Source organism: Hydra viridissima, unplaced genomic scaffold (genome assembly GCF_058129835.1).
Source record: "Hydra viridissima isolate aposymbiotic clone 2 unplaced genomic scaffold, HvirCarnegie_v1 scaffold_6, whole genome shotgun sequence".
Classification (NCBI taxonomy): domain Eukaryota; kingdom Metazoa; phylum Cnidaria; class Hydrozoa; order Anthoathecata; family Hydridae; genus Hydra; species Hydra viridissima.
The window spans coordinates 17,941,735-17,959,797 of NW_028324305.1; the positions used below are offsets into that span (position 1 = coordinate 17,941,735).

General features: G+C 28.8%; 1 protein-coding gene and 2 long non-coding RNA genes across 4 annotated transcripts in view; 2 read left to right on the forward strand and 1 right to left on the reverse strand.

The window, feature by feature from the left end:
* Nucleotides 1-442: 442 nt before the first annotated feature.
* LOC149887336 (uncharacterized) lies at nt 443-4,044 on the forward strand. The gene is made up of 3 exons (XR_016453747.1): nt 443-597; nt 909-1,029; nt 1,429-4,044. It is a non-coding gene; the product is annotated as an uncharacterized LOC149887336 (long non-coding RNA).
* Nucleotides 4,045-10,809: 6,765 nt separating this feature from the next.
* Nucleotides 10,810-18,063, reverse strand: part of LOC149887337 (uncharacterized) — a 154,478-nt gene continuing 147,224 nt past the window's right edge. Inside the window, exon 8 of one of the 2 annotated variants that reach the window (XM_090090080.1) lies at nt 10,810-10,926. In XM_090090080.1, the coding sequence (XP_089946206.1) occupies nt 10,921-10,926 (6 nt within the window). In that variant the 3' untranslated portion in view covers nt 10,810-10,920. The remainder of the gene's footprint in view (nt 10,927-18,063) is intronic. The other variant, XR_016453245.1, reaches the window with a different exon arrangement.
* LOC149887338 (uncharacterized) lies at nt 16,064-17,965 on the forward strand. Its single transcript, XR_016453764.1, has one exon. It is a non-coding gene; the product is annotated as an uncharacterized LOC149887338 (long non-coding RNA).

Consider the following 18,063-nt stretch of genomic DNA (forward strand, 5'->3'; position numbering starts at 1 on the left):
TAACATTGAATAAGAGGCATTTTCTTAAAAGTTAAGATTTTGCTCATCATGATAATGTTATCATTCTATGTGCTCATTTATTACCCATTTTTATTTATTGTCGTATCTCATTAACTTTGACAATCAGTTTTTCGGAAGGTAATTTTTGTTTTTAGCAATAAAAATTAAACTTTTTTACCTCCCTTACATTTGTTATGGAGATGTGGTTGAGAAATTTAAAAAGTTGAAGTTTATTATTCGGATTATTAATATTTATGCTTCCTTTTAGTAATTTAGCTTTTCGTTTACAAACACTAATGTCCCAAAAAATTACCTTGGATTTAATTTATTATGGATGGCACACAGTGAATTGGTTGATTCACAGCGCCCCAATAATATCTTAATATAATTAGTACAGAAACGTCTAATGTTTAATGTTTAATGTCGTCGTTTCGTCATTAGTTACTAGGCTTTGAAAATGCACGCAGCCATTGGAGAAAGATCCATGAAGCGAGTGAAAACTTTCTTCCTCTTGGAATTTAATTATTAGTTTAGATATATTACATAAAGAATCATATGAAGATAAATAATAATCGTTAAGATCATCTTATAATTGAAGTAAGTATTTAAAATAGTTATAGATACATTTTTATTAGATAAAGTAGAAAGGATTTAAATTTTAATTAGATAAAGTAGAAAGGATTTAAATTTTTACTAGATAAAGTAGAAAGGATTTTAATTTTTTAAATCGTTTATATTTTGTTTGTTTAAGTTTTTCTTTTTGCAGTTTTGTTTTTATTATCTTATTTTTTAGAAGGAAAATAGGGGTATGTTTGTTATTTAAAGTTATACTAATGCTATTTCCATAAAATGGTTATTACTACATTGAAATTTCTGTGATGCTATTAACTATTTTTGTTCTTTTTTAGAAAATTTAGAAAAGTAAATTAAACTTTTGTGCCAACACTGACATGGCATGTCACATGTTATTGTATGTAAAGGTTAAATTTTGTTATGAGGATTACAGTTCTTATGAAGAAAAAAAAGAAGGTAAAGAGTATTGTTTGTAAATATATATTTTGTATCTTTTTAAATTTTCTGGCATCATTTTTAAAATTTTTGTTTGCACACGTTTATTGTTTGCATATATGCTTTTTTGATATGTATGTGTATGTGGTAATAAGTGCTTTATAGTTGTTTTATCAATGTGCTTTTATAATAATGTAAAGTGTTTTTTTACTGTTTGTGTATGTGTTAATATGTGTTATATAATTATTTTAAAAATGTGTTTAAATATGTATATAAGGAATATATTTAACCTTATATACATATTTAAACACATTTATTGTGTTTATAGTTGGTACATATGTTTATATTATGTTGTTTCCGTGTTTTCAAAGTGCTGTGAGTTGGTAAACATCTACCTGAAAATCAATTATTGTGTTTTAGAAAAGGAACAGAACAAATAGCTTTATATTGTGCAGCTCAACGTGATACGCACCTAATGGCATGGTTTAAGTTAAATACTGAAAATGAAAGAGCAAATTGCTATTCTTATGTAGACATTCCTTATCACTTTATATTTGATGATAAACATTGTAAATGGAAGGTTAGACAAAGGGGTGGTAATAAGGTGATAGTAAGAATGGATAAAGTTAATCCAGCTGGAGAATTTTTTTTTCTTAAACTGTTAATTTTGCAAGCAAAAAGAGCAACATCTTGGGAGGATGTGCGTACTGTTAATGGTATTGTCCTTGAAACGTTTCGTGAAGCATGTGTTTTGAAAGAATTGTTGTAAGATGACACTGAATGGCAGAATACTCTTTCTGAGGCGGTTTTAACACATATGCCAAAGCAAATTAGACAGTTGTTTTCAATTATTTTGACCTTTTGTGAATCTGACAATCTTTTACATCTCTGGAATACATGCAAAGCTTTTATGATGGAAGATTTCATTCACTGCTCAATCCCACTTCTAATAGCTGAACAAGCTACTCTTCATCAAATTGAAAAGATTATTAATGAAAGTGGTAAAATGCTGGCTGATTACAATCTGCCTGTTATTGATGAGTTAATAGGCTTAGATCTAGAAAATTTTGATGAAAATGTTCAACAACTGAAATAGTAGAATTAAGTATAAACACAACCAGCTGAAATAGTAGAATTGTGTGTAAAATGTTCTTTGCATTGGCAAGGGGTCCAGAAGTTTGCATTAACTGAAAATATGAGAGTACAAGATGGGGAAGGTGAATTTTCCCAATGGCTACTAAAACTTGGGAATGGAACAATACCTGTCAAATAGTAGGATCCTTTTAAAGGATGCATTGAAATACCAAATCAGTGCATTATTAGAGAAAATGAATCAATTGTTGAAAAGATTTTTGGAGATGCTGATCAAAATAATTATTCTAAACACGTGATTTTAACACCAACTAATGTTAATTCATTATCAATCAATGAAGAAGTGCTTGAATGTCTGCTGGGTGAGGTCAAAATTTATTCAAGTGCTGATCAAATTGATACTGATGACCTTAATGAAAGAAATAATTTTCCTGTTGAGTTTTTGAAAAGCTTAACTCCTTCAGGTATGCCACCTCATTGTTTAAAATTGAAAATTGGTTGTGTAATTTTGCTACTCAGAAATATAGATCTCAAAGCTGGGTTATGCAATGGTACTCGAATGAGAGTTTGTGCTCTTCAAAATAATTATATTGATGCAGAGGTTTTGACAGGTGTTTCTGGTGGTAAATGGGTTTTTGTTCCTTGAATTCAGTCAGCTCCATCAGGTTCTAATTTACCTTTTGTTCTGAAACGTCGTCAGTTTCCTGTCAGATTGGCTTATTCAATGACAATTAATAAAAGTCAAGGTCAAACATTTGATAGAGTTGGGGTATATCTCAAAAAACCGTGTTTCTCTCATGGTCAACTATATGTTGCATGTTCAAGAACTAGGGTATTTAATAGTTTGTTTTTCAAAATTGATAAACATCTCATTCAAGGTATGGTAGGTGAAAAGTGTTACACAAACAGCGTTATATATATTTTTTTATCATTTTAATATTTTTTTTATAGTTTTTGATAAATATACCTGTCATTTAAAGTTTATAAGTGTTATAATATGTTTATATGTGTTGTATGAAACCATATTTGTTTATAGTTGTATATGTTTAAATTATGTTGTTTCCATGTTTTCAAAGTGGTGTAAGTTGGCATTATATTGAGCAAGATTGATAACCTTGCCAGCCAAGCGATGTACTTAAAGCAGAGGTGTGACTTGGCAGCATTTTGTCTCAGGCGGTGTTACTTTACTGTTTTAGAGTTAGGTTGTGTTGTCTAGCCTTTTTTAATTATTCTGGAAACACATGTCTGTTAATGTTTAGCGTAATGTGTATGAGAGAGTATACAACCTTGATCTTTAAATCTAGGGTGTTTAAATGTCCTAAATTTGAAGTAATTGAATTACTAATATTGAACATAAAAACAAATATACTTTTATGTAGTTATATGTTTAGTAAAAAGATAAATATAGCTAACTTTAAATTGGTTTTCTATGTTTGCCTTTCATATTTTAATTTGGTTTGTTATTTTCACTGGATTTTAGAATCAAGTGTGTAAATATTCTTTTGTTATGTTATTGTTGTGATGTATTGTGTTGATAGACTGCTTGGCTTATCTTCACATTGGTGTCTATTGTTAAAAATGAATAATAGGTAGTTTCATTATTGGGACTTACTGCTTTTATTTATTTACTAAAAGCCAAGACAACATTATGCTAAAAATGCAGTTTATATCTTAATTTGATTTTTTTTTTAATATTAGTATTGTTAATCCTTTTGCACTTCGAAACAGATTTTATAGATACATTTTCGATAAATGGTTTACATTAACTGCCATGTCAAAATAGGTTACTATAAATAGGTAAATCGATTTTCAGTTTTTATGTGGTGTTTTTTTTTTTTTTAAAGATTTACGATTGACGCATTTAGGCGATTTATAAAACCTAATTACCTTTTATTGTAAATTTTTGTCAGTTAAAATGATATAAATATATGCAATTAGTTCAAATTTTTTTTTTAATTTTTTCTATTTTATGCCTGATAATTTGTTGTACGTAACTTAGGGGATCTTTTTAAACGGGGGGGGGGGGTGAATATTGTAGTTTGGCACATTTGTCAAATATCAAGTTACTTAAATTTTGTAAGGTGTTTAACTAATTAATTAGCTTAGTTTGCATTTGCAACACTTTTGAGGAAAGAAAAAATTCGTATATATGTTAACCCTTAAATGCATGATTTTTTTAAAAACATCAGAAAAATTCATACTTGTACTTTGATGTCTATTCGTTTAAAAAATAAATTTGAAAATGATATTTCAATTTTGATATCTTATTTTATCTTATTTAATTTTGATATTTTGATATTTTAAACTTATCTTAAAAACGTTTTATATGTGTTAAATAAATGTTGCATTTCTGCAACGCTATGCATTTAAGGGTTAAATTCTTATATATATTAAAAAGAAAAAATCCCTATACATGTAAATCATTGTTTTACATTTTATTATTCTGGTAAAAGGTCTCCATTAAAAACTTGATTGCTCTTTATAAAAATAACTCTATTCTCCTGACCACCATTAAGGCAAAAACGGGGAAGAGAGGTCCTTTACTAAAAACTATTGAAACAAGGAAGGCATATATAAAAATGGTCAGATTAGTGCCGTATATAGTAATGGTCAAATGGTCAGTTATTTTTAATAAATTTATTTAGTTGTGTGCATTTAACGTTTTAAAGACAATTTCCTTTTTTTAAAGAAACATGTATCAAGGGGATACCAAAAAATTAATATCATGTATAATTTACGTTCGCTTTGTATTAATCTTATTGATTAAAGTTCATGTTATAAAAAATATTACAAGAATTTAGCCTTACTTTTTCGTCAATTTAAAGCATGACGAAGTGTTATTATTAAAAATGTATGATTTTAATAATAACACTTCGTGTCAGTAACTAAAAACGTATTGTTTTGAACTTAGCAATGTCGAGGAAAATGGTTCTGCCTTAGGGCCTGTTTATATGGACAAGGGCTAGCCCGGAAAACGAGCCAGTTTTGAAATAGTGTTTATATGAATTTTTTGCCAAAAAAATAAAAAATGATATCGAGGTCAGCCTGGCTTTTTCTAGCAGGGCTGGCCTCTTTATCAGTAAAATAATAACTTTAAAGATGGCGGCTAGCGACAAAAAAATGAATTTGGTTTCAGAATTAAGCCCTTATTTATCTCCTGACCCTTTTTCGCCCAACTCTAGAGCTCTATCAGCAGATAAAAAAGTTGCTATTACTTTATATTACCTTAAAGATACTGGATCTTTGGTAAATATAAAAGAAAAACAACTAAAATTTTAAGTACACGGAAGTTGTCAGTTTTATTATTAAATTTATTATTTTACGCCGAAGCTTTCAAATTTAAAAAATGTAAGAGTTTATACGCATGCGTACAAATTTATATAAGAAATTAACCAGCCCGTTTGCCGAGATCTCGGCAAAAAACAGTGAGATCTCGCTATCCGGGTTAGCTCGTTTATTCATATAAACGCAAAATAAAATTAAGTTAAAATATTGATGACGTCGATATCTCGGCAAACAGGGTGGCTCGTCTGCCGAGCCAGCCCGCTTTCCATATAAACAGGCCCTTACACTGATATGACCTATGTAAAATAATCAATGTTAAGTAATTGGTAAATTATTTTATCTCCGCATACTTTCTTTTTTAATTTTACAGATAGTTTAATTTTTTCTATTTGATGGCGTTTTTCTAATTGGGTATTAGTTAAGGTTTCGCAACTTTAAATTGTGGAGAACAGCCACTATGAATTAAGTAACAGACCGACCATAACCCGTATTACGGGTTACTTTTTGCTAGTTTTTAATGATTAGTTTTATGGATTTTTAAAAAAACTAAATAAAAATGAATTTGTTAGTTTCAAGTTATGAGACACAGTGTTATTATTATTTTTTTAAAATTTTTTAAACAAACCTTAAATACAATAAATAAAAATATATTTGGAGTAGCTTTTTTTAAATTTCGTGATGAAAATGAAATTTCTAATTAAGTATTATTTCATTATGGTTTTATAATATTTTATGTGTATATTGTTTTGAAAAAATAGTTTAACAAAATACTGCCCAAATAATTCCAATACAGCCATAAATGATTCCTTATGCTTTACTTTGCATAAGCTAATATGGTCCAAAATCGAAAACAGAATGACAAAAGTTTGGTAACCTAAGTTCTTTAAACATGAAGGAGGCAGTGTGCGTGGTAATTAAGGAAAAAAAAAAAAAGAAAAGCATTTCTGCAGTAAGCAAACATAGTGAAATTGCATTTTCAAATTTATGTTGGTATGCGGAAAAAGCTAAAAAATGCAGATGAAGTTCTGTTTTAACTTAACTCGTTAGTCGGTAATAAACAATTAATTTTTACTGATTCAATTTGATAAAGGCGTGGAGCTTTTTCAAAAAAACGGGCATCAATTTCGACTCCGGGCTTACATTCCGGACTATATAATAATTCGATTTCGTAATTTGACAAAGCCTTATTTACGAAATCGTAAAAAAAAAAGGAACGAAAGTATCCTGATAGTACTTTAAAACTTTAGTATACTAAAGTACTTTTAAAATTTGATCCATTTTCTAGCATTTTGTGCCCCAGTTTTCCTTTTTAGTATTTATAATACTAAAAAGAAAAAAAGAAAACTGGCGTCCAAAAAAATGAGTTTGACTCTGCAATTAGATTTTGACTTATATATTAGAAATTTTAATTTTATTTTATTTTTAAAAAAAGGTCAAACTTTTCCAAATTTTTTTTTGCCATGCTAAAATAAGAACCAGATTTTCTTTACTTCATAGTAGTAAGCGCGCTGGAGAGCGGAACCAAAAATTACCTTCTCGTCTCGACTACATAATTAAATTTGATTGCCACATGTTGATGAAAGAATTTAATATCAGCATCTTTAAAAAACGTAATATAAGTTAACTAACAAAAATCTTTTAAAGAAGAAAAGAAAAAAACAAGTTTTTTAATATCTTATTTTATAAAAGTGGTCATATACTATGATCCAGAAAACAACATTTTCTCTATTATACACCAAGCAATGCGTTTTAGCCAATCAAATTTTCAGAGATGATTGAGAAATATATGAGCTAAATTTATTGAAAAAAAAAGCAAAATTTTTGTTGAATCGAATCAGGGGGTAGCTTAACAAAGTAAAGCTGAAAATATGGTATTGAACATATATCAAAATTGGGCAAAATTATCTTCAACATAATTTTATATAGCAACCAATAATGCTGTTATAAACGGGATGTGGGAATTTTATTTGAAAAATTTATGTTCCAGAGGATAAACCTAAAAAAAAGTTTTTAAGAATGAAATATTATTTATGGAAAAAAATCTAAAAGTTTGCTTTCTACATCCCATGTTAAATATTGCATACGGATGCATTGAAAATTTCAATAAAAGAGGGCAAATATTTTAGTATATTCAGCGTAATATTGTTACTCCAAAAATATAAAATAAAAAAATGTCCTCGGTAACTAGAATATAAAATACTTACTAAGGAAGTAATAAATATAAAAAAGTAGGGTAAAAAAGATTAGTTAGTGTTTGAATTTCAAAAAGATTTAACGAGGTTAAATTGTAAGGTAACATTTGTTTTACAAATGCGAATGTTTGAAAACGTACATGAAATTTGAAAAAAGAAACTGCTAGCAATTTCCTGAAAAAGATAAACTCAGACAATACAAATCCTGAATCTTTTGGCGATACAATTTCTACCAAAGACGGTAATTAAAGTTTGAGTTTCATTTCGGAAGGTGTTTTAGAGTTTTTACATTATGGTGAATTTTTTAGCGATATAGAAATATTTCACAAAAGTATATTCAAAGTCATTAAAAGTTATATGTCAATCAAAAAAGGAATCCTATTGAAAATCGTAAAAGGAATTCGAGTAATTAACGATTAAAGGGTGCTTTATTTCATCGTGTTCAACAATATTTTGCACGAAACTAATTATTTTAACTTAGAGTTATAATTTGAAAGCGGAGAAATTTGCTAAAATGTATTTAATTTGCAGAAAAAAACAACTAGAAAAGCATTTAAAACAATTGTCTTATTTTGCAGTTATTATGAAGACAAAAACGAAAAAAAGCAAAAAACACTTTAATGTTTCAACAACAAATTTTTTTTTTGTTTTCAATATTTCAAAATTATATTAATACATTTAAATCAGGTTTTTATATTTTTGATTAAAAATGCAAAAATTAGGGGTCTTCTATATCTAAATGACAATTAAGCTCTTAAAATTGCCTGTAATTATTTACACAGATTCCTTATTACTACAGTAACCTTCAAAATTAAAAATTCGGTCAATTACTGCATTTATTGCATTAACTAATCTTATTTAATTTGCAAGTAACTTACCGTCTCTATAGTTAATTATGTTATTGGAGCATTGTGAGCATTGGAAGCATTGATAAAGTGCAGAAATTACATTAAGAAACCTCAAAGATTCAGCTTTAAAATTTCAAAGAGGATAGTGATCCAAAGCACTACTTATGGATTATTAAAAATGGTTATAAATAAAAAGAAAAAAAAATGACTTGACTGACAACCTTAATTTTCCGATTTGAGAACATCATTGGGATTCTATTGATCAAAATGATAACCAAAGGAGTTTTTCAGAAGCCTGAAACAAGAAGAGTTTTTGAAGTTTCCCAGAATTTAATAATTCCAAGACCCGAATTTAACAAATTCAAGAACCGAATGTTCAAATTAATTGCTGCTGAGAGCAGTCCAACAAAATACTAATGATTAATCAGGCGCGGATCTAAGGGGTTACGAAACCAAATAAAACTTAAGTTTGCTAACTCAAGTAAAAATTCTTTTGTATAATACCTCGGTCACATCTACTTTGAAGTATTTTTTAAAGACGAAAACAAAATGGAAAATTTACGAAATGAAGAGATATCGATTTTCGAAGATATCGAAGAAAAGGTTGTTATTTAAACACAAATCATACTATATATGGCGTGAGAGAGATAAAAAGAGAGAATACTAATATAATGCGTATATCGATAAATTCTTCTGATTATATATATATGTATATATTTATATATATTATAATTATTATTATTTTCAATTTTTCATCACATTTTTTTTTATGAAGGTTTATAAAACCTCTTGACTTCCAAACAAAAGTGTTTTAATAAAAAAACCTCGCGATGTTGTCTTATTTAGCTACCGTTTTTTAAACTCATTTATTTGAAATAAGGTTTTAAAAAGCAGTGTGAACGGAAAAATGCGTCACTAGTTTAAATAACCACGATTAAAACAAGTTTTACTTTTGGTGTGAATGGGGTAGAATATTTATTAAAGATTTTTTAGAGTTTTTTGGATTAAATGTGAAAATATTTTAGGGATATTCTAAGTTATTGAAAATAATTTTAAAATAATTTGTAAGACTTGCGTAACAATTTTTTGTCTAATGACTGAAGTTAGTTGGCCAAATAGCTTATATTAACGGGAGCTTCGTTAGTTTTGGGTATTTTCGCTTAAGGAATATCCCTAAAAATTTAAATTTGTCTGCCGTAATTTACGGATTTTGGCTATAGAAATTCCTGCCATGGCCACAACGGCTCTTATTATACGTTAACGACGTTTTGTTCAAGTAATAAATGATGTGAAAAAAATATTAAAGTATCAATATTTTATCGAAATTTCGACCGTGAAAATAAAATTTGACCACACAGTAAAAAATTCTGGATCCGCCCCTGTGAATATAAGAATAAGTTCTTTACATTTACCTTAATTAAATGTTTAAAATAAAAGTATAAAATCATATGAATAAGTTTGACATATAAAAATTATTAAGATAATGCTGCTGTTACAATGTCAAACAATATGTAAATGTTTCTTCGTATTTTATTCCGTTTTTAACAAAGTTTCTGGGAAATAAAATCTTAAATGTTTCAAAGGTAAAATCCACGAATGCGATTTTCGTGATTTTTTCTTGAATGCTTTGAGGGGAAAAATTCTAACAAGAGAGTGAGAGAGAGAGAGAAAACTCGAATAAAATAATTGAAATAAATTATTTTTTTTGGAGTTTTTTTCTCTGTTGTTAAAGTTGTTAACACAACTAGTTGTTAACACAACTAGTTGAACTTATATTGATTAATACGTGTTTGTAAAATAGGCGTTTAAATACGATAATTACACGTAAAATGATTTTTTTGAGTTTTTTTTCTTATCAGAACATTGCTAAGAGTAAATCTACAGTTACCATATACTTTAATAAAAAAGACGAGGTGTAAAAGTGCAATAGAAATTAAGATCTGCTTTTACAGTAACTTTAAGTTAAGTCCAATTTACTCTTTGTAAGCTTGTTCCATTTGATGTGTTCCAAAAGAATAACCCATATACATTGCCTAAACAAAACAATAACAAAAATGTTTATCAATATCAAAATACGGCAATACACAAGTTTTAGAAGTTTCCTATCTTTTTCTGCAAAAGCAAATCACAAAAAAGTTTTACATTTACATTCATTAAAATATATTTAACTCCAACTTCACCAAGTTAAATACTTGACGAGTACTCAAAATATCATTTGAGTTTTTATTGATTAAAATACACGTTTTTAAGTACAAATATTTTACCCATCTTTTTCTTTGAGCCTAAAGTGAATGTTTGATCCTCGTCTCCTTCTAAGTTTTTCCAAGCATCATAATCAATATATCTTGATACATTTTTATGAAACTGCGCATTGATTAAAGAAAACCTATTTTGAGAGGCTTTATGGAACACCAAATAAAGTTTTTGGTTACGATGTACTGCATACAATTCATTAGTTAACAAATGGTGTCCAAGAAGAGATCCCAGGCGCACATCTAAATCTAGTAAAATATGAAATCATGAATTTTTTTTTTTCGCAAACCAGTTAAAGTTTTGGTATTCCTAATATGACTAAAAAACCCCCACCTGTCCATATCTATCCGTAATCATTTGAACGGTAACATGCTGCTTCAGTACTAATGAAAATACAGAACAGAAATTTCAGGTTTAAGATTTATGATATCTTACCTCAGACTTTGTTATGGCCACAGTATCTTGCATGCCCAAAGAAAAAATAAATAAGTTCAGATAAAACAGAAATTTAAATTATAAGTAAATTAACTTTTTCAGAATACATAATTTGCACCATAACTTCATTTGTTAATGTTGTTTTAAGTAACAAACGTTATTGCTAGATAGCAAAGTACGTCTAAAGCTATTTCTTGAAAACAATTGGTAATTTGATTGCACATGCATACTTTGATATCAGACACATAAAAATACATGCTTGAGTAACAAATACATTTTTAGCACCCCTCGAGGGCGTTGATAATAAGTATTGCAAAAAATGTTAAATCTGTTTCAATATTTCTTTGGCTCTCTCATCTGGATTTGACCTTCGAAGGATAAAAAATATTTTTTAGCACCATTCACTTTAGAATGTCATTCGGAATGTCGTTAAAATTCACAGTTGTCCGTTTTAGACAGTGCTCTGAGCACTATTGTCAAAGTTCTAGCAAAATCCTTCTCAACTGCTCCTTTTCTTTTCTTTTTTTTTTTTTTACCAATAACGTATTGTTCATAAAGAAATTTTATCAAGAAGTTGTCCTTTTGTGAATAAAAAAACTAACTCAGGGATATAAATTTAAAAGAAAGAGATATTTCATATTTGATTCTATTTTTCCGAAGTAGGATCTAAAAGCAATTATTTCATTTTAAATCCAAAACAAAGATAGTATGAAACATGAGATATCTATTTAGGATTGCCCTTGACAGTTCTAAACAATAATATGTTCACAGTTGTATTGTGTGATGGAAAGTGTACTTGCAATGCTAGGTTAATTGATAACTTTACCCTCATAATATTGTTATTGCTCGAAATTGCCGATTATTCTTCAAAACTGCTAAATCAACCTAACAAAGTAGACGGTGAGAAACGCTAAAGGCTAAAAATAGTTACTGGAGAGATCCTGATCAACAAACTACTATGCAGAAGGTTTCAGGCTCAAGGGATAATTAAAATGAAAAAATGAATTGCATGAACGCTGCTGTTATCTTGATTGTAAAAAAGCAAAAGAAACGAAGATTTGCTTTTACTGTAACTTTCAGTAAATCTTCCGATCATCACTCGATTATTAGGATCCATTTAGGATCAAAAATAGGGTTTATATCATTGTTAAACTTTTTCATCGCGCCAAAGGGAAGATAACAGTTCACATAACAAGACCAGCTTTATTACATTTATTTAAAACTAAATTTTCATTCAAAGCCTAACATTATTGAAAACAAGCGGAAGGCAGTTTACGTTTAGAATGTGATGCATTTCTAATTTACCTGAACTTGGCAATTATACTCATGGCCATGATAGTTCCTTTGATTGTAATAGTTACTTGGGTACAATAACATAAATCAGAATCTTATATATCTAAACAGACAAATACGAAAAAAAAGCCATTGGAAGTTACTGGTGTTAAATAAAAATCCGCAAAAAATTTAAAAGGTTATTAGTTTTAAAGCTACAAATTAAACCAAAATAGTATCAAATTAAGTTTAAAATCCTTTGTTTTATAATTTTTTTATCTTCTATAAGACCGTTATTCCTGATTTTTCCAATTTGATTGACTTTTACGAGCTCAATATTGATATCCTTAAACCATTTACTTAGTCTATTACGAAGTTGGTTTAGATCTTTTGGTTTCCAGTTCTTCTTAACTTTTTATTTTAAGATACTCCAGGAGGCATCGGCTGGGCTACATTCCGACGAGATTGGTGAGTTATTGACTTAGGACGCGTATGATAATTTTCTTGTAAAAGATGGATATCACCATTTTGCCGAGATGTGATGAGGCTAAGTCAAGCCAGAATAAGACATGGCCATCAGAGTGATGCTCTTCGATCAAAAGGAAACATATCTTCTTGACAAGCTTTAAGTAGATGAATTGGTTGACCGGATGACAGTACGGGACATCGCTCAAGTTGAAATTACTCTTCCGTAGTTTTGAAGTGCAGAAAAGATAAGTGAGATTCGTTATCAAGTATACACAATTTTCCTTGAAGATACCGATAGACAGTTGTAGGAGATAAAAACTTGATTTAGATGGTTAAAAGTTCGCTTTCTTTGTATTTCTTACTTCACGAGTACAATTTTGAAAATATGTGTAATATTTGTGTAAAATATCATATATAAACTTAAACTTGCAACAAAATAGGAAAATACTTCAAATAAAAAAGCTGTTAACAGTTGTTTAGTTTTCAACTTTTCACAGATTTTTATATATCACCCGTTAGCAAAAATAAAATTAAATATTATTTTAATTGCACAACTTTAACTTAATAAAATCAAAATGCAAGAAAGCCACCTAATGACATGCTGGTTCATACAAACATAGACAAGTGAGTTGGTTTTATCCCAATAAATAAACCGACTATTACTTTCTGAACAGATAAGTAAATTGATAAACAACATGCTGTTAACTTTTAGACCAATTTAAAAACAATAAAGGATTTGGAAGACGTTTAAAGAAAAATATTATTAAAGATAATCTTTATGTTACTGATTAACGCTGAGAATAAGAACCTGGAAGTGCATTTGGATCTTTAGCATTCTTTGGAGATTTAGAACAAGGAAAACTTATTTTGTTTTGATACATTTTATACAAAACCTAAGTCCTACCATCCAAATTTTGAAAAGTCACTTTTAATGGGATTAGTATGATAAAGACTTCTGCAAATCAGTTTGTAGTAAGAATTGTAGAGTTGATACTGTGAATAATACTGCTGTTAAAAGTGAACGTTCCTGTAAACTATTTGAATAAAACATAATTACTTTAAAATAAATACAAGATCTCCCATAACCAATCCAACCATAACCCTCGATATGAAAATGAAAGCTATGCTTAAACTTACTATGTACTTTAACTTGCTCTGTTTGAGGCTTGTAAATCATTGATCGATACATTCAGGGGATGGTGCAACAAAAGAAGGAAAAAAGTACTCAAATGAGACATTATGAGCATATACCAAGGAATCATTAATATAATGTATTTCCAAGTATAATGCCAACTGTTTTCTAAAGTTTTTATTGCATGGATTTCTTAGAATTAACTCCTTATTGTGAAAGCATAATAAAAAACGTATAAAACGAAAGAAAACTTTCTACAATCTTTATTTTTTGTATATATCTAACTTTATCTGTAACCCAAAAAAGGAACTAAAGTTGCAAATGATATTATTCTAAAAAGCTAGCGCCATTTTTTTAAATTACTAAATAAGAACAAAGCTAATGAGTTGACCAAATAACAACAAAAGACAGGCTAAAAACAGCCTTGCACACACACAAAAAAATAAAAACAAGCAAAATAATTAAATTAAATCTCTACCCATCAAATGATCCTGTGAAGTTTTCATTTCAGTTTGATTTACAATTAGAATCTTTAGTCACCCTTTCTAAAAAAACGAAATTTTAATGCGCTTAAATATGATTTGCTTAAACGTTATATTATTATACCACAACAATTGTTTTCATTATCGAGTTGATTCAGTATTTTAATGTAGATACAAAAGCATTAAGTTGTTACAGCTCATATAAGAACTTTTAGTACCTACCCAGTGGGCACCAAGACGTCTATAAGACGTCTATTTAGTGTCTTAGATGTCTTGAGACATCTAAGATAAAACTGAGACATCTAAAAGACGCCTTAAAGATGATTGCATATTAGGTATGTGGAATTCCGAATTTTTCCGTCACCTATTTTTTCTGGAAGTTCTGAATACTACGTTTTTGAGATTTTTCAACGATATTCGTGTTATGATTTAAATCTCTTTACATGGTTTAAATTTGTTAACATCAATTTATCAATTCACAATAACATCAATTTATCAATTCACCTTGGATTCTATGCACCTCGTATTTCTTGGCGCTGTAAAAAAATTGTTGACATTTCTGAAATTCAAAACAATTAACTGTAAAACAATTATTCTGGAAAAGGATGAGTTTGTAATTGTGGAGTAAGAAGGGAACCATTTTCCAGGGAAGGTAGTGCAAAATGTGGCTAATAGCTATGAGATAGCCACAATGGTTTAGAGTAGCACTTCTTCTTATCGGTGGCCAGTAAAGAAAGTTAAGCTTGTATATATAAGGTAACAAATACAAAAGAAAATCCACCATCCAAACTTGTGCTCTCGACGTGGTTCATACCTCATACCAGAAATGAAATCATTTTTAATGATGTATTTGTGTTGCATTGCTTCGAAAATTTTCAAAATGTCTTTGCAATTTTATACTCACTGAAATAAAATACTATCACTGCTTTCATTTTTCTATCATTGAACATATGGTCAACTACTAAAGCAAAGGACGGTCAAATAATGAAAATAAATTTTTTATACTGTCAATTACTAACATAAAATCATGCTTAAAAAAAAACATCTACTAAAACATGAAGTACTTTGTAAAATATTGCTAAGCAGTATGCTAGAAGATAGTATAGTAAGTTGTTAGAACTATTAAGACTATATAATTGGCAAACAATCTTAAAGATATGGCTGCCATATGGAATTTTTTCTCTTAAGAGGTCAATTACTGTGCATTTACATTACCAACATTTTCTTGTTCTGCATATTGCTATAAGTATATTTTGTAATTCAAACAAAATTTTTAGAAGCGATTATCATGATTTCGCGAAGGGTCTTCTGATATTTTTTGTTCAGAGCGCCAAAGATTTGTATGGTCCAGCCTTCACTGTGTTCAATATTCATGGCCTAGTACACTTGCATGAAGATGTTGAATTTTCAGCCAAGTCGCTATATGAAATTTCAGCATTCTCATTTGAAAACTTTATAAAATCAATAAAAAAATGGTAAAAAAATACAAAAAACCTAATTGCACATGTTGCAAAACGGTTTTTCAGAAACCGGATTGCAGAGATCAGTGCACATTGCTGGACCTAAAATTTCAGTAAGAGAACGAGATTCTTTTTTTTTTGAGAAAGAAAGGAGAATATGCAATTGTGCGACGAAAGATGGACAATGATCATTTCCAGTGTAATACCTTTAAATTGGTAAAATGTGAAAACTTCTTTGTAACGCCAATAAATTCTAAAGAATTAAACATATCAGTGATAAAAGATGTTAACAATTTTTCTTTCAAATCAGTTGTTTTAAACACTGCAGAATTATCATGTTAAGTTAAGCTCGCATGAAGTACCTCAGAAGTAGTTTTTTGTTGTATCCGCTACTGCACCTGTCTTAAAAGCTATTATAGGTTGTTTAAAATATAGTATAAAGTAACAATATTGATTTTGATTCCACTTTTCCCTCATCACATTTTCTGTTTGCTCTCAAAGAATATGTTACAATATTTTGAATAAAATGCAAAGTTTTTACTTAAAATTCCCTCATAGTAAAAGAAGTAACTTTTTTAATTCCTGTTTCAAATTTGCATTCACATTGTACAATAGTATCAAAATTGGGTATATACATTTTTTTAAGCCCAAATGAAAACGCTTTGTAATAATAAAAATTACTCCATCAACCACTAATATAATTATTGATTGTGTAATGATATATTTTTTCTAGTTTGTCCATCAACTAGTTTTAATTTAACATTATTATGTCTATTTTCCATTTATAGTATGCATAATTTGTAGTGCGGTTACTTTGTTAAATTAAAACTTTCAAACCCATGTTTTTTAATTGACTATTTTTTAATATTTACTTATCTTTTTCAACCGGAGTTGTTGCTTTAATTGAGTCAATATTATTATTATTTTGTTATTGGTAAATAGATAGGTAAATAAACTCTTAAAATAAATATTAAAGAAATAGTTGTTTTTACTTTTTTTTTAACAGTTGTTGATAGTTTGTTGTGATCTTCACAAATAATTCTTTCTGTATGTTGCTTAATCCAACTCATTTGATGCAGTCATATTTCATTACAGAATCAGCTTAATAATTTCCTTTCACTCACTTATAAAGAAAAATTGTAACCATTTGTAATATAATATACATAAAAATGTGGTCTCTTGTTGTGTGGAAGAGGATGGATGATGATAAAGGAGATGTAGCTCCATACGTTTGGACTGAAGGTGAAATGCTTCGATGGCCACCAAAGGGTCTTTCAGCTGTTCTTGCCTCATCAAAGGAAATGCTTCCAAAAGATGACTGGAAACGCTACTCTATAATGAAAATCAAATTGACACATGATAAGTATTTTGAAATGAAACAATATTTGTTTGTTATTGCTCATTTTATCTCTAACAATTGTTGGGATTCCTAATGTCTTTTCAGTTTTTATTGTAGCAATCTGTAATCTGGATTATAATTACTTAAAACTTGAAAGTGAAAATTATTTTCAGTTATGATTGGGTCAAAATCCAAGACGTATACCCAGGTTTGTATCATGAATCTCTAATCCTTGGGCCTCGTTTTGATATACTATTATATCAAAATGAGGACTTTTCATTTTTCTTGCTGACAAGGAAGAATGCATGACCTGCAACTACACTATAGCAGCTGATAGTAGCAATGACGAAAAAAAGGTTGAGGAATCAAGGGGAAAAGAATGCAAGAAAAAAAGATCTTATATTTTTTCTGATTTTAAAAGTGATAATAGTGAAGTACGCCTAAGAGGATACCTCGAAAACAAAACATTACCCCATAGTGATATATCTGCAGGTACCATTTTAATTTTAAAAGAAACAACTAAGTTTTCCTTGAACACTATTTTATGAAATTGCTTTTTTGATGTTGATTTAAGTACGATTTTTTTCTTGATGTAGTAAGCATGCCTGACGATGGTTTGGAAGATGAGAAAGATAAGGAATTGTACCTATGTCAAAATCAAGTGAGTATTTCATTTATTTTTCACTTATTTTGTTTTAGTGTGCAATGCTTAAAAGTTCAAAAAGATTGTAAACGCTATGTTAAGTTTTGGAATTTGTAACTATGTAGTGATCCATATTTAAAATATATTTTCTTTA